Source organism: Aplysia californica, unplaced genomic scaffold (assembly GCF_000002075.1).
Source record: "Aplysia californica isolate F4 #8 unplaced genomic scaffold, AplCal3.0 scaffold01031, whole genome shotgun sequence".
Classification (NCBI taxonomy): domain Eukaryota; kingdom Metazoa; phylum Mollusca; class Gastropoda; order Aplysiida; family Aplysiidae; genus Aplysia; species Aplysia californica.
In genome coordinates, this window is record NW_004798301.1 from 48,625 (window position 1) to 72,677 (window position 24,053).

The 24,053-nt window shown below is 40.4% G+C and overlaps 1 protein-coding gene across 1 annotated transcript in view; it reads right to left on the reverse strand.

The window, feature by feature from the left end:
• Positions 1-24,053, reverse strand: part of LOC101853592 (probable cation-transporting ATPase 13A3) — a gene marked incomplete at its 5' end in the record, with an annotated part of 72,309 nt that overhangs the window by 7,272 nt on the left and 40,984 nt on the right. The window contains 13 exon segments of the mRNA XM_013089737.2: positions 579-675; positions 1,502-1,611; positions 2,406-2,448; positions 3,629-3,708; positions 4,220-4,327; positions 7,168-7,242; positions 11,607-11,803; positions 13,033-13,157; positions 13,858-13,978; positions 14,954-15,107; positions 20,431-20,457; positions 23,118-23,213; positions 23,788-23,932. Coding sequence (XP_012945191.1) covers positions 579-675; positions 1,502-1,611; positions 2,406-2,448; positions 3,629-3,708; positions 4,220-4,327; positions 7,168-7,242; positions 11,607-11,803; positions 13,033-13,157; positions 13,858-13,978; positions 14,954-15,107; positions 20,431-20,457; positions 23,118-23,213; positions 23,788-23,932 — 1,378 coding nt within the window.

Sequence of the window (24,053 nt, forward strand, 5' to 3'; positions counted from 1 at the left end):
GGGGAGTATAGAGCAGAGAAGCGGTGGGGCATAGAGGTAGATTGGGAGGGGGAGAGTTGAAGGGAAGGGGATTCCAACATCAGTAGAATATTCCTCAGGCTCTTCACCTACGCTGAAGCAAGATGTGACTTTGATTCCTGCCTTGGGTAGTCTATGTTATTGAGTACAGTCAAGGCTCTAATAACCACCTGTACAAGACAAGTCACCAATACAAATAATCACTTATCTTCCTTGCCTTTTTTTTTACCTTATAATAACACTGTTATTCAGGAAGTTGATTGAGATTGTTTCAGAATGCTATCAGGTCTGCTGGAGTAATAATATAGATCGTAAAAAGCGTTGACCTTGCCATCAGATACATTGCACTAAGGCGAGAGAGTGAGTCTGATGTTTATGCTGCTCTTCTTCACTTTAAACAGACCTTTGCACAAGTCAAAAGTTTTCTCCTCTGGGGATGTATTTGTCATCGTTACACATTGACGGACGAGCTGTTATTAGAGGTTGTTGTTGAGCTGGAATTCGCACTACACAAATGCTATTATTATTAGTAGTAGTATTATGAAATTTCTATGACTCACCGTGTAGAGAATGAGCACAGTGACAAACTGTATGAAGCTGTACAGAGCCATGTACTTGAAACAGCCAAAGGATGTCACCAAAGCCGCTCGGCCCTCCCTGTTGAACGGAATAACACTTACAAAATGAGTCAAAAAGCTTTCAAAGAAAACAGACACAATAAAGAAAAAGAAAAGAAAATCAATATAAATAATAATAATAATAGTTTGTTCGCCAAGGTCTGACAATGACAATACATCCACAGAAAAGAATATTTCTCAAGTTAAAAAAGAAGAATAAGAAGAATTAAAGGTTAAGATGACTTGAGGGTTCTGCTGTCGCTGATGAGACCAATTCTGACAGGGAAAAACTTGTCACACTTTAAGCATTCAAAAGCTCAACTGAATTAAAAACAGACTTAAATTGCTCATGCACTGGCAAATCGACCTATTTTACTTTGTTATGTTTATAACCCTTTGACAGCCCTTAGATTAACCAAAACGCTAGCACTATTGAGAGACAATTCCATAGCTGCCAACTTTTCACAAAACCTAAACAACACTCTATGAATGTGAGGGGTCAAGATAGTGTGGGCATTGTACAAGTAGCCCACCTCCAAACCCCTTCAGACACACTGTTCAGTACTGTAATGTATGACTGATGTTATGAAATGTAAAAACGGGAATGAACTATTTTGCGAATGTTGAAATAACGATTCTTTAATACCACAATTATTTACCCTTCTTGATATGTCACATTTTGTCTCGTTTTGAATTCACACGAGATTTCAGTGTAAAATAAACAACAATAAAATCAGTTCACCGGCAGGCAGGCAATAGAGCGGTTGTGAGTTTTCCTCTTCTTTTCACATATTAATCTTTTATCATGTGAGGCCATATGCAGTCGTCACAAGTACAAAAGTATTACAGCAGTACGTTACACTGACCTCATGGCAGTGACCACACACTCAATGTTGTTGACGCTGGAGGTGAACGGTGCCGCCACAGAAGCCTCGGCCTCCGACAGGGAGATGCCAGCGTGGGCAGCCTTCAGAGCCTGGGAAGAAGAAGTGTTTTGTCACTTTGTGTTTGTGTTTTAGTAAGTGTTTTACAGCACTTGCAACACAATTAGGTAATATTTACAGTGCTGAAGATTGGAGGTGTTACAAAAGATGTCTGATGTCTGTTTGTTTGAGTAAAGAGAAGCACATTGACACAATAATGGTAGCTTAGTGCTGGGAAAAAGTAAGACAGACAGACATAAACAACAGTGGAAAAATAAAAAATTAGGATCTACCAGTAGCGCCTAGGGTTACAAGAGAGAAACAAACATAAAAAAAGAAGGAGAGATAAGAGTGATAGATGTTTGATAGGAAAGAAGGAGCATACCACACCAGAGCACCCGTAAACCACCCACTATTTTTTATTTGACATATCAACCTAAAAAAACAACACGAGAAAAAAAAAAAGGCTTTGTGACAAAAATTAGCTATCTCCAATATACAAACTTTTATATGGTTTTTTTTAGATCGACACAATAACAGTCATTTAGTACAAGGAAAGAGGGTAAGACAGACAGACAGACAGAGAGACCCAGAGAAACACCCGAAGGAAGTAGTACCCTCTAATCACCCAGAGGGAGTAAGCACTGACTTACCACGACGTGCCACAACCTCACCACAATGGTTTCATAGACCCACCACAACATCATCACAATGTGTCATAGCCTCACCATATCGTGTCAAAAATTTGCCACAAAAACAGTTCATAGGTCGATAACAATGTTTCATAGACCCACCACAACATCACCATAATGTGTCATAGTCTCACAACAATTTGTCAATAACTCACCTCGCAGTCATTAGCCCCGTCTCCACACATGCCAACCATGTAACTGTGGGAATAGAAAGCATTATTGAGCACCAACAGAAGAGAAAAGAAAAATCTTGAGAAAGTCAGCGATGCTTATAAAAGTTTATATTTGGGTTGCCTCTTCTGTTTGTGTTACAGAAAAATGTACCCAAGACTACCACTCTTTGTAAAGGAGAAAAGTGGGAATCTTAGACTAAGACAGGTGCTTGGTCCCCTTGGACAGTATCATTACAATCAAAAATACACTCTGAATGATTTATTATTTTTCTAGTAGAGGGTTTTACGGCGCTCGCAACTGCATACGGTCATATGAACGCCAAGGGGTGGGTGTCAACAGAGAAGTCTTTACAGGGAATCAGATTTAGACTGCTCACCTCTCTAGCTTCAACAGCACAAGGTCTGCTTCGACTATCAAGGCACCCCAAAATAGCAGGTCACAAGAGAGTGACAAACAAACAAAAGAAGTAGAGGAAAATGACAATAGTAAGGATCAGGAAAGAAAAAGCAGCAGTTCCCTGTTGTAGATCAGGCACAGTTATGAGCGTGACATGAATCAGCCCATTTACAATTCTACTATGCTTGAACGAGAAATGTCCCCCCTTTGTGAATGGCCTAAAGACACTACAGTCAGTGGCACTACAACATGACCACTTCCCACGTTGCATTTTAAAAATAAATATTATTATAACGACAGTATTAGGGAGGACCACATGTCTAAGACAACTGCTTTTCTTTACAGTAGGATGTGGCCATCTCAGACAATTTCCACTGCAACTTCCATACAAGAAACTAAGAGGCGTTTAGCATTTTCCAGAATTATACGATCATCAGACAAATCTGGGGGTGTCTTCTCTTGTCTAAAAGTAGCAAATAAAATAATCCTCCCCCCCCTCCCACCTATATACCCTGCCCTACAGGTGTTTTTTTTTGACAATTAGATACTATTCATCTATTCAAAACTGCACTCTGGCTTGCTTAGAACACACCTCCGCTGGCAAGATCTCTGGCAATAACTTCATTTTCACCCCTCTTTCACCCATCCACAACCCAACCATACCCAACTCACTTAACCACCAGCCACACACCCACTACAAAACAGTTGGGAGTTGGGAGTTGGAGTAAAGAGAAGCACATCGACACAGTAATGGTCATGATCTTATTGAAATGTTCTGGAAATTCACTGAGAAGCACTGGTGACTTACTCCAATTTCTGTAGATGTTCAATCAGCTGACACTTTTGATCCGGGGACATCCTGGCAAACACGGTGCCCTCCACACAGATCTGTCACAAACAACACAAAATGGAGAACAAGTTGAATAGAATACGCAGCCAAAATATTAAAAAATGTATAAGCAAGAGTACATTAATTTTAAAATCCCAAATTTTTTATCTATTTTTTAAAAAGTTAGCACTTCTGATTGACCTAAACAAGTATGAAAGGGACTGGACCTTCGGAACATTACTCTTTATTTTCGAGGGGGGGGGGGGGGGGGGTAAACCCATTATGCCGAGGCCTTCTTTCGGTACAAAATCTTAAAGTGACATACACGGCACTAGAATGGTAATCAAATCAAAACAAATGAACCTATTTTGATAGTTCTTCATCTAATGAATGAACTCCCAGTAAAAGAGACCAGTTTTCGGAAATTGCTCAAAAGCAATCTGACATTGAAGTCGTCGTAAATGCAGGTGCCCAAGCTGCTGCCAGTGGCTCACCAACACAGCCGTTCCGACCGCAAGCGGCTGGGAGCAGCTTGCCCGAGATAAGGAATTAAAGAAAGACTTTATTTACCTTAGGCAACAGCTCTGGGAAATACTTTGAGATGACGGCAAACGACTTTCCGTTGATGGCCAGATGTTTGCGGGACAGGTGTTCCTCCATGCTGACACTGGTGTATCTCTGTGGCATGGTCGGGGCAGAGGGCGGTGGCAAACAGTTTGTTGTGCAGGGAGTAGAAACAGCAAAAGTGAAAATAAGACTTGAAGGCAAAGAAAATTTTTTTTAAAGCATTTATTCATTTATCATGCTCATTAATTTACACAGCACATCCATCTTCAACAAACAATTCTTGCCAGTTTTGTGGGGGGGTTTTTTTTGTTATAGTAAGCTTGTTTTAGTAGAGGTTTTACGGCGCTCGCAACTGCATAAGGTCATATGAGCGCCAGAAGATTAGAAGCGTTACAAGAGAGTAACAAACATAAAAAAGCAGAAGGATGGATAAGGATGATAGGTGTTTGATAGGAAAGAAGGAGCAAACCAAACCAGAGCACCCGCCAGCAGACAACTTGGGACATGTGGAGAGAAAGGTACAGCTACAAGAGGAGATGGGTTGACCATATGAGATGCAGAGACACAAACTCAAAATATGGTAGAACATTTTCTAAAACGAACATAAACTTTTCAGCTTCTATTCAGCTTCAATACTTGAATTTTTCAAAAACATCCTGAAGTGCTCCCATAAAACATACTGGCATCCGCGGTGTAAGGGTTAAAATGGTGAAATGGTATAAGTTTAACGCCCCTATCAACACTATCAGGTTATTTAAGAGTAAGAGGCAGGACGTCCTAGTTTAACGCCCGCCTCCAAAAGGACTGAGCCAAGTGGGAAATTCGTGCAAGGTGCCTTTCCCAAGGACACAACGTCCGACCGAGCTGAAGCTCGAACCCGCAATCTCACGATTTTAAGTCCTGTAGCCTAACCCCTAGGCAATCGAAGCCACCATGTAAGGGTTAAGAGCTTTGCCGTCGCCACAACTCTTGAAAACAAAAGCTCCATCTTATGACATGTTGTTGTTATCGACCCAGTCATCTTATAACATAAGACGGAGTGTTTTTTTATGAGGAATCAGAGTGCACAATCTCATTGAAATAATAGGTTGTCCCCCCCCCCACCCCCCAACCCCTCTTTCCTCTTGGGGCTATATGATTAAAAAACAAACAGTTTGTGATCATTTGTCAGTTTAGAGAAAAGCACACATCAACAACACATGTCATTTAGCGCTTGGGGAAAAAAAGGAAAAAATCAATAGTAACAATAGGAGGGGGCGAAGAGAAGTAGCACCAACCAAAAGTACCCCCCACCCCCCACACACAACCATCTGCAAACATCAGTTCAAGCTAGGAAAATTCAAGACAGAAAAAAAACAGGGGGGGGGGGGGGAGGGGGGAAGGAAGTAGAAAAATTAAGTAATTGCTATTATTAATGGAGCCCTCAAATCTCTTTTTTTTTTACATTTGTCAACCATGTATATCATGGTGACTATAATGGGAACCCTCAAACCACCTGCAAAATGAAACTGAGAGCTGAAAAAAGTCGTCACTCCTCCAAGCTCTGAAGAATGGAAACTATAAGTCTCTTTCATCATCTGAGTTGGTTTAACCAAGCAATCAATACCAAAAACCCACAATTTTGATAAGGAAGCATAACAATTTTAAAATAAAAAAAGGCCAAACCAGTGAGTGGTTAGACACAGGGCAAAACAATTTTTAAAATAAGAAACCCACACCAGTGAGGGAACAGAGAGGACAGCCAAAACCAATATATGTTACAAGGAAAGATAAATGAGGTATGGTCAGTTTGTTGTTTTTGTTAAGAAAGGAGAGTTTGAGTAAAGAGCAGCGCATCCACAAATTAACGGTCATTTACTACCCTGAAATAGTACAACATGGAAAGAAACAAACAATAGAAGGAAAGAACAGAAGCAGGATCTACAACTGGTGTCTTCCACCTATCCCTTAAACAAAAATCAACTTCAGAACCAAAGAACAGAAGACGAAAGTCGATGGAAGGCGAAAGTCAAAGGCATGTCTCAAGATGTAAGAGCAAGTTGAATGTAGACAGTGAGACGAAAATGTCACTTTGTTTATAAAGCTATAATAAATGTAGCAAAGTAGTGCTTTCTAAATGGAGGTCTACATGCAACTCGTCAGAGTAGACAAAAGATGACAAAGCAACACATTCCTGAACACCAGTCCTTTCCTTGCACTCACTGCTACCGGCATTTTCTGGCACGCATTAGCCTAACCACGTGACACGCATGACGGAATAGTTGGTATACTACAAGGACTGACTAATGTTTGTAAAGAAAAATCAAGTGCTCGCTTTAGGCACCAATATTCATCCACAATTACCACAATTCTCGCTAAAAATGTATGCTTGATCTAAACCAATCACTGCTGTAATTGTTTAGACGCAATAGTCCGTCATGATATGAAAACAAAGGGTAATTTTATGAAAGTAAAGCCTCTGAACCCTGACCTTTGACCACACCCCCACTCACTTTCTAAAAGGCAAGTCCCAAAGGAAAGCGTGCTGAGATACCACTTCACTACTTCTAGACGATGTAGCATCAGCACAGTGGGGATATTATAATCAACATCAACACCAGCTGGTAAGTCAGGGACACACATATTTTGTCTAACGGTATGTTGTTGTGGTTATTGTGCTCGCATAAATTTATTTTTGTCTCTTTTGTTGAACTGACTTCCGTCAAAAGCAGTAGGCAAACTTTAAAGTAATTAAAGCCGCTTTTCCCTGTTCAGAATTTTCCCACCTTGTGTGATAAAAACTGTCATATCTCGGTAACTATGATAGGATAAAACCTTCAAATAAAAAGCAAATTGTCAGGGGAAAGCTGTAGAATAGTACTTAATTGTAACTTAAACAATCTCAATGTTGATGTATTGACACGTGTGAATGGTTTTTGCAGATACAACAGCCATGTCTTTTGTATACCCACCTGGCCCTTTGAGGTACGTGATTCTGTGACTTCAGTGACGAGTGAGCGCTGAGTCTCGCTGAGCAGCGGTGCGTTCTGTGTGATCCAGGGGGAGAGAGAGAGACTTGTTTGCTTGTTTGTTTGTTTGTTTCATTTATGAGAAGCACACAGGCACAATAATGGCCATTTAGTTGCTGGGAAAAAGTAAGACAGGCAGACAGAAACAACAGAGATGTGTTTGTTTGTTTGAGTAAAGAGGAAGCACACTGACACAATAATGGTCATTTAGTCCTGGGGAAAAAGTTGAGACAGGCAGACAGAAACGACAGAGGGATATAGAAAAGAAGTGAGACCTACCAGTGGCGCCCTCCTACCACCCGTCGAGAGAGAGTAGATGCAAAAGTGAGTAGAGGGTGAGGAGGACAAGGTGGGCTACTAGTCTTCTGAGTGCAATTCTCCTTTTTTCAAAACCCCAATTTAGACGTAGGTCATACAATAGGTATGTTCATCTAGGTGCCCTTGGGTCCTTGGCTCTGTCATTGTTTTCTCTCTGGCCTGAATCAGCATACTTAACGAACAGAAAAGGGAGAGAAGCCTAAGGACCTCTTACAGGCACCAAGGTCAAGAAAAGATTGTAATAGCAATCGTAGACATTTTCATCCCCAATCATCACAATTAATATTATTTAGGAGGCTGGCTGTTTCAGATCTGCCTGTCAGGGATAGCCCCGGCTGAGAGGGATACAACATCCCAGCAGAAAGACAGAGATACTTGATAAAAACTTCTACCCACAGGGGAATCATATTCACATCATCTGCGTGCAACGGCAAAGCGGGTAAAACTACATCATAGATACACCACACATCCAAGAAATTACTTTGGTGAAGCAATGCATTTAAACTAAGAACTCCTTCCCCCCTCCCCCCCCTTGTTTAAAGGTGTTATAAAGACTGAGCTATCAGTGCACCCAAAAACAAGGAGGAGATGAAGTGGGAGGAAAATCAAGAAATCACAAACATAGGAGGGAAAAGTGTTTGAAAAGAATAGGAAATGAGAGAAAAAGAAAAAAAAAGACGGTGGAGGGGTGGATGGTTCATCAGGAAAGAGAACTGACCTGACAGAGTGTCCAATCAATCAATTGTCTCTAATACACTGTTCCGAATAAAGCTGTTTTGTTTGCTAAATGTTTCAATCAACACAACAAATGTCATTTCACGGCAGGCCTTCTCATTTAGAAAAAAAAAAGCAGCCAGAACTACGAACTTTGAAGTGATGTAAGGGGGAGCGCTTCATTTAAAAGCAGTATAGGGGAAACGGGCAGGGAGAAGGAGGGAAGGGGGCGCTTCAGCAAAGTAAAAATTCTGCACACTTTGAAAGAAATTGGAAAAGGGGTGGGGTGGGGCTTCAGCAAATACAGCAATTTTTAAAAGAAATCTGACGGGGTAGGGGCCTACAGTAAAGAAAAGATACTGCACCTTTGAAACAAATCTGAAGAGGGTTGGGGCAGGGGGCTTTAGTAAAATACAGCAGATCTTGAAAGAAATTTGAAGTTGGATTTAGGGGGAAAGCTTCATTTAAAAAAAAAAATTTTTAATGTTAATGCTAAGAATAATTGGGGGGAGGAGAAGAGGATTGAGGGAAAGAGGAAAAAAGATGAGGTGTGGGTGGAGGGAGGGGGGAAAGGGGGGAGGGTGTTTATTTTAAAAACTGTACATTTTTAAAGCAATAAATTTTTTAACTGCCCTCCCTGTCGGAGCAACATGGACTGTGAAGGATTCACACATCCCAGATCAAATACAAGACTGTGTACGGCACATCCGAGAGCAAATGTTTTTCCTCCAGACAAATAACTCACATTATTTATACTTGCAGAGCCAAAAACTTATCCACAAAGTTATCATAAAAGAAAAAAAGCAAGAAAGCAACGTAACCACAAACATGTAACCAAATCCTTCCTTTAGCAACCAAGTGTGACAAGCAGCATTTCACACCAATGAAACCCAAAGTAATATTGCAGACTCCGTTTAAACGCAATACAAATAAGCCCTATTGTGACAGCCTATAGCTTCTAAAGGTGAACTCCTGAACTTCAGTTGGAGAGGACTGGGTTAATCCTTCTATGAATTTAACAATTGACAAGTACTAGTAAAAGCCTTTACATAAAATTACACAAAACAACATTGTCATAAGCAAATACCAGTCGTTTTGGAGTCTTTAAACAAAAGTGTGTGAGGCACAGACCAGCACAGTATCATTCTTTCAGAGCAAAAACACACAAAAAAACCAACAAATTTGCCCCCTTTCCAATAAAAAAAACCATCAAAAAATCTGAACTGATTCGCATATTCTTACACATGCTCACAGACACCGCTGTGTGCCACTCCAAATTCAACAAATGATCTCACATTCTACTCTTTTACACATGTAATATGTGTTCTTTTTTATTTTTTAAAATTTTTATTACTCTTACCCTTGAACATTCAGAAACAAATTTTTTGGGATGACATCCCCCCCCCCCCCCCCCACCCTGACTCAACCTTGGATGCTGTCTACAAAGAGTCAAGTAACCTAAACTGTATCTACGAGGGTTCAAAACTTTCACTACACATCAATCAACATTCTAGACAAAGGAAGAAGGACGCCCACAAACGCGGCTCAGAAAGAAGGGAATGTTCGAAACAAAACACTCAAGAGATGAGAAGAGTACATGGGGAGGAGGGAAGGAAACAGCTGGGAATGGGGGGTTACACTCTGTGCACATTGCCCATTGTGGATACATTCGAGTTATTTGGCACAGTCAGGGGCTGGGTAGGATTTTCTTTAATGAAGAGGAGAAAACTTCCATTTTAGCATAACTTGATCAAATCCTCCCAAATAAAACATATCTAATTAATCAAAAGTACCATATAGGGATTGAATACATCCGAGTTATTTGGTACAGTCAGAGGCCGGCTCGGATTTCCTTTCAGAAAGACTCGAGAACTTCCATTTTAGCACAATTTGATCAAATCCTCCCAAATCAAACATAGATCAAATTAATCAAAAGTACCAAATAGGCAAGATGCACTGGGCATTAGCACAACCACAGACGTACCTCATTTTCATTTTCACTATGGTGATCACACTGATGATATGAATAATAATAAATTATAAAAAGCATTTGAATAGCCCAAATTCCTGCTCAATAGAAAGCCCTGTGCGCTTTACAATCTATATTATTACCCTAGCCAACCTGACAGCATTCTGAAACAATGTCAAATTACTGGGAAGTATACAGAGCAAGCAGCATTTTATATGCCCTAAAACACTAACAAACTGACAAGATCTTGCACTGTCTATGGCTGGGTACTTATTCCCACCTGGGTGAAGCGTGGAAAAATTTGTGTAAAGTGCTTTTCCCAGGGACACAACGTCGGGCGGGCCTGAAGCTTAAATCCCTGAACTCGCAACCTCATGATTACAAATCCAGCTACCCTAATCACTTGACAATTGATGCCACATATATCAGATCAAAAGTGAAAAAAAACCTACACAAATTGCAAACACAAAAGAGTGATACTGGATTAATATTGCACTTAAAATGACGGAAGTATAGCTACACATCACATGACCCAATCAAATCCCCTCACAGATGCATACAAAAAAATTCTAATTCCAGCTTGTCTTAAAAACCTACACCATGGTGAACTGATAAAATCAAAGCTTCCCGCATTAAAACATGACAGTCAGGCCAACGAAGACTAAATGATCAAGACTAGAAAATGGTTTGGGGTTTGGGTTAAACAGATAGTTGATTATAAACAGACGATTGTTTGGGTTAAAGAGCTACGAGAAACGATGAAATATTACGTTATGAAACCCGAAACCCACAACTCATTTGTAGCAATAGCAGCACAATAATTAAAGTATTACTATTTCAAGGAAAGCTAAAGGTATTAAGCTGGTAAAATCCAAGCGGAAAATTAGAAATGAGAAATACTGATGTTCAAGAATTTAAAATGATGAAACTAAGGGAGAAGCCCAAAAGCTGCACACTTCTAAGAAGTGGAAATGAAGCTTTCAAATCCTCAAAATGAGGCAAATTCTTCACTGCCAGAATTGCTCCCACAGGCCATAGAAAAAGCCACAATTCATCTTCATCCTTCTTTCTTAAGAAATTTCTCCTTAGAGGAAGCATTGGTCATTGTTACACATTAATAGGAGAAAACTGTTATAATGTATTTGTTCCCTCAAACACAAATCAATAAAACAAAATTTTAAAAATTAACCCCCCCCCCGCCCCAAAAAAAAAAAAGGGTAAGTAAAGTTAGGTCTACGGATCATTCCTGACAAGTGATTGTGGTTCCCTCCCTCTGTCTCCACCCCCCCCCCTCCCTCTGGTCTGTACCTTCCTCCCTCCCTCCACTAACACCCTCCCTCCCTCCCTTTACTCACTCCCCTCCGTCCCTCCCTCCCCTCACCTCCACATCAGTGTCCACCTCGTTGCTTCCTGTGTCGTCCTCGGAGCAGCTGAGATTCGGTTTCTCCGCCTCCTCCCACGTGAGGCGGGCCGAGTTGGTCTTGTCCGGCGGGTGACCGTGGGCAATGATCACGCGGTCCTGTCGACGCACCATCCCACAGTTGCGGGCTACGCTGATGGCGGTCTGCAGCATGTCGCCTGTGGAAGTAAGCCCAGTCATCGGTTTATAGGGGGCTCTCTTTGTTTAGAAGTAAGGTGTACGCCTCTCATTCAAAAGGTCCTGGGTTCGAAACCTGACAGCAGCGAAAAATTTTTTGCTCTAAAACTTTCTCCTTCCACCTTCTATCTTGCTCTCTAGTCCCGTTCTGTCATCAGCTTCAATCTATACTTTCTCCCCTCACAGCCAGCCTTCTCTGGACTCCTCTCTCTTTTATTCCTAGCCCCTTCTTACTGCTGCCTTTTAGCCACACCCTGATCTTAAGGTAAGTAAGATAAAAAAAAACCGCTAGCCTTCTTGGATAAGGGTAAAAAATCTCAGAGGTCTTGTGTGCAAGTTGGGCATGTTGAAGATCCCTTAGTGGTCTTAAAATCGACAAGAGTAGGCTTCAGCCGCCATCCAGGGACAACCTGGGCTGACAGGGATACAACATCCCAGTAAATGGACTGAAATACTCAATTAACACCCCCCCTCCCCCGGCCAATGGATATCGAACTCTTGTCTTCTACATCAGATAATGAAGTGTCTACTCGCTACATCACTGACACCAGTGTCACATTCTCTGTTTAATTGCTGGGTAAACATGTTTTCGGTATAGCATTTTTCCAAATCAAGCCAAAATCTCTTCAAAATGTATAGATATTTGGTTGCTTTTAAGGACAAGCCGGCTAACCCAGATTTCCGTGGTATCCAGAAATCTTGACTTATACCAAAAGTGGGCATTGCCCTACCCACATAGAGAAATTTGGTTTCACTGTTGTGTATATTTGTTTGGTTATAAAGAAAATTCTTCTTGTCTTTTATACAAACTGAACAAGGGGCAAAACAGCATTTTTCGGGATAGCCCCCCTGTACTAAAAAGCGACCATTTCTACATTATGCAGGTATTTTACACACACCCAAAGACACATTTTCGATCACTTAGGAGGCAGGCTTTCACCCTGCCGGTCACAACTAACCCAAACTGAGAGAGATATAATGACCTAGCAGAAAGTTCAAAATACTCAAAGACCATTCTCCCCACACAGGTATTGAGCTAAGGCCTCCTGCAAGCAACAGAGATTGCCAAATGGCTACACCACAGACATCGTTATTTGTCAGCTAAGTATGTATAAAATAAAAAAACCTGACAAATTTCCAGCCAGTCAGAAAATGTTTGCGTCCAGTAAAACAAAAAAACAAACCAAAAAAAAAAGCCCAGAGATCTGACCTGTAACCATGACAGAGCGAATCTGTGCCTGGGTGAGGGTGCGGATGACCGGTGCTGTCTCAGGCTTCAGCTGGTTCTGTAGGACCAACAGGCCCAGAAACGTCAGGTCCTTCTCCACTTTCTCCCTGAGGGGGGGAAAATACATATGTGAGGCATCGTGGTGAAATCAGGCACTCGTCAAAATAATGAAATCGAAATAACTGACATTTTCCCGTTCCTTTGGCATTTTTTATCGAATTTTTGTTTTTTGACTCATCACCTTTAAGGTCCATATCAAAATACATTTCTGTGAGCATTTAACTGAAAAACATTAATTAAAGGCACTAAATATGTAATTTTTCTGTTTTCAAAAACCCCCAAGCTATTGAAGTTACCAAACTTTGGTGGCCATTTTCTCGTTAATTGTCATTGTCATTTCTGTTTACGCTATATACTTGAAGCAAGACAACTTTATTTAAATCCACTTGTAGACACCATCAGAAATGTGGTATTATGGAGTGAACCAAACAACAATCAATGGACCGCAAGATAAAAAAAAGATGGCTATGGATAGGGCACACATTTGAGAAACCAGCCCACAATGTGCCAAGACAAAACCTTAAATGGAACCCCCATGGGAGGAAAAAGAGTGGAAGGCCTAGATTCACCTCGGAGAGAGATAAAGAGGCAGATCTCAGGCATGTGGGACATAGCTGCCTGGAGGTGGAGAAGATCACCTAAAATAGAGACATGTGAAGAGTCCTTTAGGCAGCTTTACCCAATACTAAGGTGAAAGAGGCGAATGATGATGAAGATGATGATAAAACAGTGTACTAGTAAACTCACCTTGAGATCCTCTGTACCTGATGCCAGGTGACCTTGGGGTCCATGGGTCGGTACGCCAGAGCAATCACTCGGAACCCTTGGACGGAGTAGCTATGAAGAACGCTGTGGAAGTCCTCAGGGACTGGACAGAAGGAAAGAGGCATTGGGGGAAAGTTAAATTCTGAACCAGTTGAAAACAAAGATTACTCTCTTATCGGGCATACACATGACTTTCACATGAGTTCAGAAAGGCGTCTGAGCTGAAAAAAATTGTGTAGTTATTTATTAGTTTATTTTTCTTTAATGAGCCGTATATATTCGCCTACAATACAATTAAGATATTTTTTTTTAAAATAAGGTCCAAAAGGCAAGCAAAGAGAACACCTGCCAATGTGCCGTGTGTCGTAATAGGCAACTAAAAGTGCGTAGACTCGGCCTCCCGAAAAGTAACAGTTGGCGGAGGGTCAACTACCTGGCTCTAAAACCGACCCTGTAAAACTAAAAGTTACAGTAACACTAACAAACATGTCTAATCTTTTCATCTTAGGAGACAGAGGAGCTTCTGTGCCAGCAGGATCAAAGAAAGACAGTGGACAAAGCCAAACAGACTCCAGACCTGACATCTTCTCCATCAAAGAAGGAAGACATAGAATGATATCAAGCAAGAGGCAAACCCAGGAAAGGGACAGGTAGGAAGTGTTTGTTCATGGTCTATACCCCAATGCAGGGTGAGAAAGGCAGTGATGTAATGACGAGACATCTCCTCCCCCCCCCCCCCATTCTTCCTCCTCCCGATGGTTTTTTTGTTTCAGAAAGTGTTTTACGGCACTTGCAACATAATAAAGTCATATAAGTGCCAAAAATTAGATATATTACAAGAGAGTAACCAACACAAAAAAAGGGAGGAGAGACATTTGTTTTAGTAGAGGTTTTACGGCACTCGCAACTGCATAACGTCATATGAGCGCCAGAAGATTAAAGGTGTTACAAGAGAGTAACCAACACAAAAAAAGGAGGAGAGATATGGACGACAGATGTTGGAAAGAAAAGAAGGAATAAACTACACCAGAGCACCCGCCAATCACCCCCTCCTCCCAATCAACACTCCTCCCCTCACCAGTCTCTGGTCGACACAGGGAGGCCACCTTCTCCGGAGCCCCCTTACAGTAGATGTCCATGTGATCCTCGCCCATCACCCGAGTGACTACACTCATGCGCTGGGAGGAGGAGGAGAAGGTGAACTGACGGATGATGCCCACCTCAAACGGATGCTGCGGAAACAAAGAAATCACGAGTCATCTGGCTTGTTTGTTTTGTTTGTTCATTTGTTAGTTTTAATAAGAGATTTTTGTTTAGTTTCATAAGAGTTTTACAGCACTCACAACTGCATAAAGTCATATGACATGAGGGTGCGAAACACAAGTTCAGTTTTATGGCACTTGCAACACAATTAGGTCATATAAGTGCCGAAGATTTAGAGATGCTACAAGAGAGTAACAAATATACACACAAAAAAAGGCTGGAGAGTTTAAGGACGACAGATACTTGATGGGAAAGAAGGAGCAAACACCACCAGAGCACCTGCCAACCACCCACTCAGTCTGCATCAACAGTTTCTTTATCAACATCTCTTCTGTACAACACATTTCCAAATAGGCGGATCTACCAACACTCCAGTCGAATAGTAAATCGAAACTAACGAGAATCCAAACAAGCGTTAGCATCATGAACAGACTAGCATTAACAGACGTATTTTTTTCCAGCCGGTGACGCAGTCAAGAGAAACAAATGAGCAACACACACGTCACATATAGCAAGCCATTGTCATGAGATGCACACAAACTGGAGTGTTTCAAATTTTGCAACAACACTAATTAAGCGAACAACAGACAAGCCAAGAATTCCATCCATGCTGAACAACAGCGAATGCAGTAAGAGTAGCACACTGGATTCTATGAAAAAATAGCATAGCAGGCTATATGAAGAGCTGAAGGAATGAAGGGAATAAAAAGAAAGAACACACATATAGAACTGAAGATTTTGGAGATAAGATGGGAGGGGGGGGGGATACGACTTATGAGGAAACATAAACTACAAGGCTTAGCTCTATTCCATTCTCTCCATTGAATTTCATGGAAATATCTACAAGGGGCTCGGAAGCATAATTAAAAAATATAGTGCAAATATCAACAGACGTTGAAAGAATGATTAATTTTTAAAAATTCTTTACTTTATTTGGTTAAAAACAGGCAATTATTAATGATTTTATGTCTATTTTAATTAATTTAGTTTGGTTTGGTAAAGTTTTATAGCGCTCACAACAACAGTGACAGCATTAACATAGGTAGAAAAAAAAAATACAAGACATCGAAGAACGGAAAATAATTAATTAACCACTGACATGATTATTATTCTCAACCTCTCTGCCAACACAGAGAGCATTCTTCAAGCCAAGCAAAGGGAGAAGTGAAATTTTCACGAAGGCATAGAAACGTGGATGTAGTCAAAGTTTCACCCCTCAACATAATGCACTGATGAGTCTAGGATACAAAGTGCCTGGGGCCAGCCTTTCATTGCTAAACCCAGGCTGTATAAGATGCATCTCGGAAGAAGAAATATAGAGACATTCATATATAGAGACATTCATATATTATAGAGTGACATTCATAAGCGAGATTAACAGCCTATGTGGGAACAAATCCTAATGTATTTTGCATATACTGTGAACAGCGGGCGGACCACTTTTCAGTTTCAATTTGGTATGAGTTTTATGGCGCTCACAACTGCATAAGGTCACATGAGAGTGGTATTTTCGCGTAGGTTCAAAGCACAGTTTGATTTTACTTTGCACTGGCCAGATGTGTTCCCAACAACAGAAAAGAAGAAATAAACAGGCAGATTAAAGAGTTGTTTTTTTTTTTTTAAAGTGATAACAAATTTGAGAGCAGTGTTACCATCCAGGCTGAGTTTCCTGCTATACTGACACCAGCCTGAGGAACAGGTTCGAAACGGTCTGCAATCGTATTTGTCGATGTTTTACGTTCTAATCAAGCATAATTTGGACCATAAAGAAGGTAGACACTGTTTGCAGGAATAACATACGGGTGGGTTTTTTCTCTACTATTAAGAATTTTACAGCACTTGCAACTTAATTAGCTCATATTGGTGTTAAAGATTAGAGGTGTTACAAGAGAGTAACAAACACAAGAAAGAATGAGAATAATAGATGTTCGATAGAAAAGAAGAAGCAAACCACACCAGAGTACCCACCAACCACCCACAGGACACAGTCTGTTTCATCAGCCACAAAACAGGCATAACATGTACATGGTACCTAATGCAAAAACTAAGAATTTAATCTAAACCTGCATTACTCACTTCGCAGTAAAACAGCATACCCGTTCATTCAAAAGTTTTTCAAAAACTGAGAAATAACATTCATTAAACCCACTTTCCATATAATGTTTTCAACAGACAGACAGAAGGCTCCATCGTCCTTAACATTTCTTAAGCACAGACACTCCAGAATACAAATTATGGAACTCGCGTAAGTGAAAAGGGTTAGTAAATTTTGAATAAATGTGAAATTTTTTATTCCTAATCTACAAATGGGCCAACTTTCTCAGTAAGAGACCTATTATCTTCAAATATAACAGCTTTGTATGGAGGAAAGAAAAAACCCAGCAGTCATACCTACCATCTGTGAACAGGCCACAGATCATACATCAGACAGAACAGAAAAACCCGCCAAAGCCATAAGCCCATTACGGGGGGATGGGAAGGAGCAGGAAAAAGCAATGGGATTTTCTCAAAGTTGTAAAGTTGAGAGAAACAGTGGGAATTTAATTTTTGTAAGAATTTCACAGCATTTGCAACACAATTAGGTCATATAAGTGCCAAAAATTAAAGGTGTTACAACAGAGTAACAAACACCAAAAAGAAGGGAGGAGAGATGAGGGAGACAGACGTTTGATGGGAAAGAACCCATCAACCACCCACACAATAAAAGTTTTCCACAAAAGTGGGTAAAGTCATGAAAAAAGTGAGATTTTCCCAAAGCTGTAAAGAAAGGAAAAAAGTAGGATTTTGCTGAAGTTGCAAAGTACAACAAGCAGGTCAAAATTCATCTGGTTTCAAAACACAGACAACCTTCACATCTCAATGATTTAAAAAATCTCCCTGCGAGATGAATAAAGATTGTCATCATATTCCTACAAGTTTTGAAATGGCTGGGTATCCTATCAACAACAACAAAAAGTATTCGCCTACCACTGAGTTTAGCTTCAGTAGGAGTTTTAAAACACTTGCAACACAATAAGGTTACATAAGTGGCGAAGAATAGACGTGTTACAAGAGAGTAACATACACAAAAAAAGAAGGAGGAGAGATAAGGACGACAGATATTTGATTAGAGAAAAGGAGCAAACCACACCAGAGCACCCGTCAACAACCCACCACTACGACTGAGTGGAGAGAGTTGATATGCAAATATACCACTCTAGTGCATAAGCAGAAGACAGCTTATGACGAATATAAGAAAGTGAAAGCCAAATTTCTTCAGACACACAATGCGGAAAGAAGCATTGGAGAATATTGTATGCACAGGAAGTTTGATGGAAAGAGAGGCAGAGGCAGAAAGAGGGAAAAAGATACTTGTCAAGATGACAACATGGCTAGGTGCAGCAAGAACAGCAGACACTATTGCTGCAACGCAAGAGAGAGTGAAGTGGAGGTCCATGATCGCCCACGACAGTCGGCAAGGCACAGGATGATGATGATGAGTGCATAAGCAATCAACACAGGTGTCCAAAACTACAACAGATGAGTACAAACATATGAACAGCTGAAAGTTAGTGTTTGCAGAGTGAATTGACTCAAGTGGAAACAGAAAACTAGTGCTACAAAAATTCGATACACATGAACATAACTACAACACATGTGTTCAAACAAAGCAACAGTATGAGTACACAGTGGAACAAGTTTGCAAGGGTGTACAAAAATACAAACATGAGTATCAACATACAAGGAATTGATGCACATGTTCAAACATTCAATACCCGCTGTGAAAACATAAGAACAGTCATGAGTTTTTGTTGTTGGTTTTTTTTTTTGGTAAGTATTTTACTGCGCTCTTACCAAAAAAAAAAAGTAATGAGTTTGACGAAGCCTGTGTGTGCGTTGTGAGGTGTGCAACAACAGACATATACAGACCCGATACATTAGGCTCGGGTGAAATATTATGGGACACTACGACAACAAACTCATCTGCGCTAAGACATCTTCTTTTTATATACAAGAGAGTACATAACCCTTAGAGCCACAAGGGCTACCCCAGGAAAGCTGATTTTTTTAAACCCCATCAGAAATATCAAGAACACTTTACAAGTGCACCCTCTAAAATATGAATTAAGACTTTTGAACAACAACAAAAAAATCAAGAAATCTCGAAGGCCAAAGTATGCATGTTCAGCTCCCAACAATCATGATAAAAAAATGTGTAACTAAAAAAAGGTAATGTAATAGGTACTTTTTAAAAGGTTTTGTACTTTTCAGATGGATGGCATTCCTAAGCTATGATGCGAATTCACCCGAGGTTTTGATTGACTTATTTGACTAAAGAGAAGCACATTAACACAATAATGACCATTTAGTGCTGGAAAAAAGTAAAACCGACTGCAACAACAGAGGGAGTGTCCTTCAAACACCCATACCTGAGGTTCTAATTCTATGTACACATTATCTAAAAAACAGAGGGGCACATCCATGTAATAATGCTTATTTGGGGCTGGGGAAGAGCACAACAGATGGAGAGAAGCAACAAAAGGAAAGCAAAGAAGTTAAGTAGGACTAATTGGAAGTGCCCTCCCAAACACACAAACATATTGCCTACTACTCACGATATATCAAAACTACTATTACTATGCTTACAAGTATCGGGGGACCTCCATGCAACAAACGCACACAGTATTCTGGCTGGAAACCTCAACTTATCAAGGATGAAGCTGTACCATGAAAGAGTTTCCATTGACCATTTCAAATTTCTTAAAGAAGGCAAACTTCACTTTTTGCATTGGCAGTAAACAACAAATTTATCCAAATTAAACACTTATGAACCAACTTTTATCATCATGAAGAGTAAATTTGAATCCCAAAATATTAATTTTTTTAAGCCCAACTGTGGACTTAGTACAATACAGTCTGCACAGACCTGTGAAGCAAATTATCATCTATTTGTACCAGCATCAGACAAGAAGCAAAGCATGTGCAGAAATAAAAGGATTTGAATCCCCTCCCCCCCCCCCCCCTATCTAAACACTAATAAGTCTTGTACATTAGGATATACTGTGCAAATGTGCAATGTACATAAAAATTACAAAATTAATTGAATTCGGAGATCTAAATAGGGAGGTGGGACAATAAGCCTGGAGTAAAAAAAAACCCCAAAACACAGCAGACAACTAGAAATGCAAAAAGCAACAACTACAATTGCTTCCTAAGTTGGCAACTGGAAAAAACACTGGAAGGACAGCGAGGACAGAAATAACTACAATAACAACAATACCAGATATCATCAACATCCGACCTTGACCTTACCTCACGCTGAAGGGCTTCAAACTCCTCCTGAAGACCAAAGTCAAATGGACTTGAAAATCTCTTCTTTCCCAACATTTGAAACAAAATCATACTTCTTTTTCTTTAAAAAAATCAAAGAAGCCAAAAAAAAAAAATGGACTCTGGTACTCGCATAAGGTACAGTTTCTTCTTCAAAAGAAGATCATTTTCACGGTAATAATTAAAACAGTTTCACCAATATTACCATATCCCAAAAATCAAAGAAGTATGTAGAAGTAGTTGAAATAAAATTGTATTTTGGGGATTATACACACTTTTTATGATAATAGATTGTGAATGTTTTTGACACCCTATGAGACACAGTATAGAAGGTAAACCTGCTTGTCAGGACCATACTGGGCTGAGTAGGAAACAAAAAGCATCCCAGGGACAGAAAGACAGAGAGACTCAATAAAATAAATATCACATGATGGTCTGAGTTATTAGTCTTTGTAAACGTTTTACAGCACTTGCAAAACAACATGGTCATAAATCTGTCTTGTGTTACAAGGGAGTAACAAACACAAAAAAAGGAGGAGTGATAGGGACGATAAGGACAACAGATATTTGATAAGAAAAAGGAGCAAATCACACCAGAGCACCCATCGACCACCAGCTCACATGATGGCATCACTTCTTGTACTTATGTGGGCTGAGTTGAACACATTAAAAGGCACACCACAGGTATCAGTCACTCGTCTTTTGGTTCTGTATTTCTTGCTCGGTACTTACGTTTCCTATATAGATCACATACCACATGATAGCAGTTCATGCAAAAAGGAGGCACAAAGTCCGAGGTCAAGACTGGATTTTGTCGGATAAAGAATAGTACATCAGTATACTCCGAATACAAACGGCCATCTAGTATGACAGACAGAAAGCGACTGCAGAGGGAAAGAAAGAAGTAAGACCAACTAATTGCATCTACCAACCACTCACAAGCTTATGATTAACACATAGAGTGCAAAAACTGAAGGATCAGAAGCAATACATTGTGCTTAATGATAAATATCTAGGTGTTTTTTGTTTCAGTAAGACAGACAGAAAGCAGCAACGGAAGGAAAGAAAGAAATAGGATGGCACTTGCAACACAATTAGGTCATGTGAGTGCTAAAGGTTACAGGCATTACAACAGAATAACAAACATAAAAAAGGAGAGATAAGGATGATAGATGTTTGACAAGACAAAAGGAGCAAACAAGGCCATAGAACCAGCTGAGCCAGCCTGTCACCCACATCTTGGGGTTTCAAAGCTGCATGAAGAAAACACCAACAACAATAGTAAAAAGGAAGTGTGCTTTTAAGTATACCAAAACACTTTCTGATGGCAGCTCCTTCCCTCCCTCCTCCTCCTCCTTTCTTAAAACCAAGAATAAAGAACAAAAATTAAAACTAGCCAATTAGGAACATTTCTGGGTCTGGGATGCTTTCTAAAAAATTATAAATGATTTCTAAAGATTTATTTAATATCTTTTAGTTTTAGTAAAAGTTTTACTGCACTTGCAACATAATAAGGTCATAAAAGTGGCGAAGAAAAGAGGTGTTACAAGAGAGTAACGAACATAAAAAAGAAGGAGGAGAGATAAGGATGATAGATGTTTGATAGGAAAGAATGAGCAAACTACACCAGAGCACCCGCTAACAACCCACTTTATATCTTTCTTTTAATTCATTTTGTCTCATTTTTCTCCAGCACCTATAGAAGCTTACAACAGAGGACAGGAGGACAACACGAATGAGTGACATGCACCCTGACACGTGTTGGTAGGTCACCAACACACCTCTCACCAGACACATATGTACACAGATGTGGACAGCTTACAAATAACCAAGAGTGAGTTCGTTAGTTTTTTTAGTAGAGGTTTTTACGGCGCTCGCGACTGCATAAGGTCATATAAGCGCCAGAAGATTAGAGGTGTTAGAAGAGAGTGACAAACATTTAAAAAAAGAAGGGGAGATAAGTACGATAGATGTTTGATAAAAAAAAAGCAAACCACACAAGAGCACCCGCCAATCTCCCACTGAGTCTGTTTATTTGTGTAAAGAAAAGCAAATCTACACAATAAGGCCATCTAGATCTGGGACATAGCAAGAAAGACAGACAAACAGAAGCAACAGAGAGAGAGAGAGAAAAGAAGTAAAATCTACCAAGTGGCACCCTTCAACCACTTACATGATGTGTGAGTAAGGCATGTTAGGAGTTAGAGAGAAAAGAGAAGCACATCGTCTACTCACTAACAGCCATTTTAGTACATGCAAGGAGCAAGATAGAAAGACAGAAACTGAAGCAACAGAGGGAAGCTAATGAAGCTAGACCTACTAGTGGCACCCTCCAACCACCCACAGGCAAGCTGGGGGAGGGAGTGGAATAGAGCACACACATTCTCTCTCCCCCATCTCTCTCTCTGTCTGTCTGTTTGTCTGTCTCTCTCTCTCTCTCTGTCTCTCTCTTTCTCTGTCTCTGTCTCTGTCTCTGTCTCTGTCTCTGTCTCTCTCTCTCTCTCTCTCTCGGCCCCCCCCCCCCCCAAGAAAAGAAAAAACCACACATACATTAAAAACAAACGGACAAATAAACATTCTAACACACAGACATACACACACACACACACACACACACAAAGGCATCCTCCCATCTTTCAAAGCAAGCAAGCAAGCAAGCAAGCACTGACCTCCTCCCCCAGGAATGTATCGGAGCTGTAAGGCTTGACGACAGTCGGCATGATGGTGTCGTACTTGTGGGTGTCAGTGCCGGGCTCCTCCAGGTGCTACGTAGGAAAAAAAAGAATAAAATCATGCTGTTTTAAACTTTCAAATTTTTTTTGTTTTGTTTTTTTTTGTTGTTGTAGTAAGAGTTTTACGGCACTTGCAACACAATAAGGTCATATAAATGCAGAAAATTAATTTTTTGTTGCAGTAAGAGTTTTAGGGCACTTTCAACACAATCAGGTCATATAAGTGCAGAAGATCAGTGGTGCTTATAGAGAGTAACTTTCACAAAAAAGAAGGAGGCGAGAAGAGGACGATGGATGTTCGATAGGAAAGAAGGAAAAAAACCGGCACCAGAACACTTGCCAACCTCCCACAATCATTTATTTGTTTGAGGAAAGAGAAGCAGCATGTTCATGCAATAAAGGCTACTTAGAGCAGAGGGGGAACAAAGATAGATAGTTAAGTTTAGTAAGAGTTTTACAGCACTCCCAACTACATAAAAAAGATTTTTTTTTTTGTAATTTATGGCGCTCGCAACTGAATAAGGTCATATGAGCGCCATAAGAAAGATAGATAGACCAAAACAACAGAGGGAAAGAACAAAAAGAAAAAAACGACTGACTGACTGACCCATTTGATGGCGTTGAACATGATGAGATCGAGGGGGTCGCCGCTGAGCTCTCCGTCTATGATGGTCAAGGAGTGGCAGGAGGCCAGACCCACTAACAGCGGGCAGCGTGGAAGGGTGGACGGGTCGGAAACATGATGCCGGAACCTGGTAGCACACAAAGACAGAACATGTCATACTTCTTTTTTTGGTAAGAGTTTTACAGCACTTGCAGCAAAATTAGATCACATAAGTGTTGAAGACTAAAGGTATTACAAATACCCCCCCC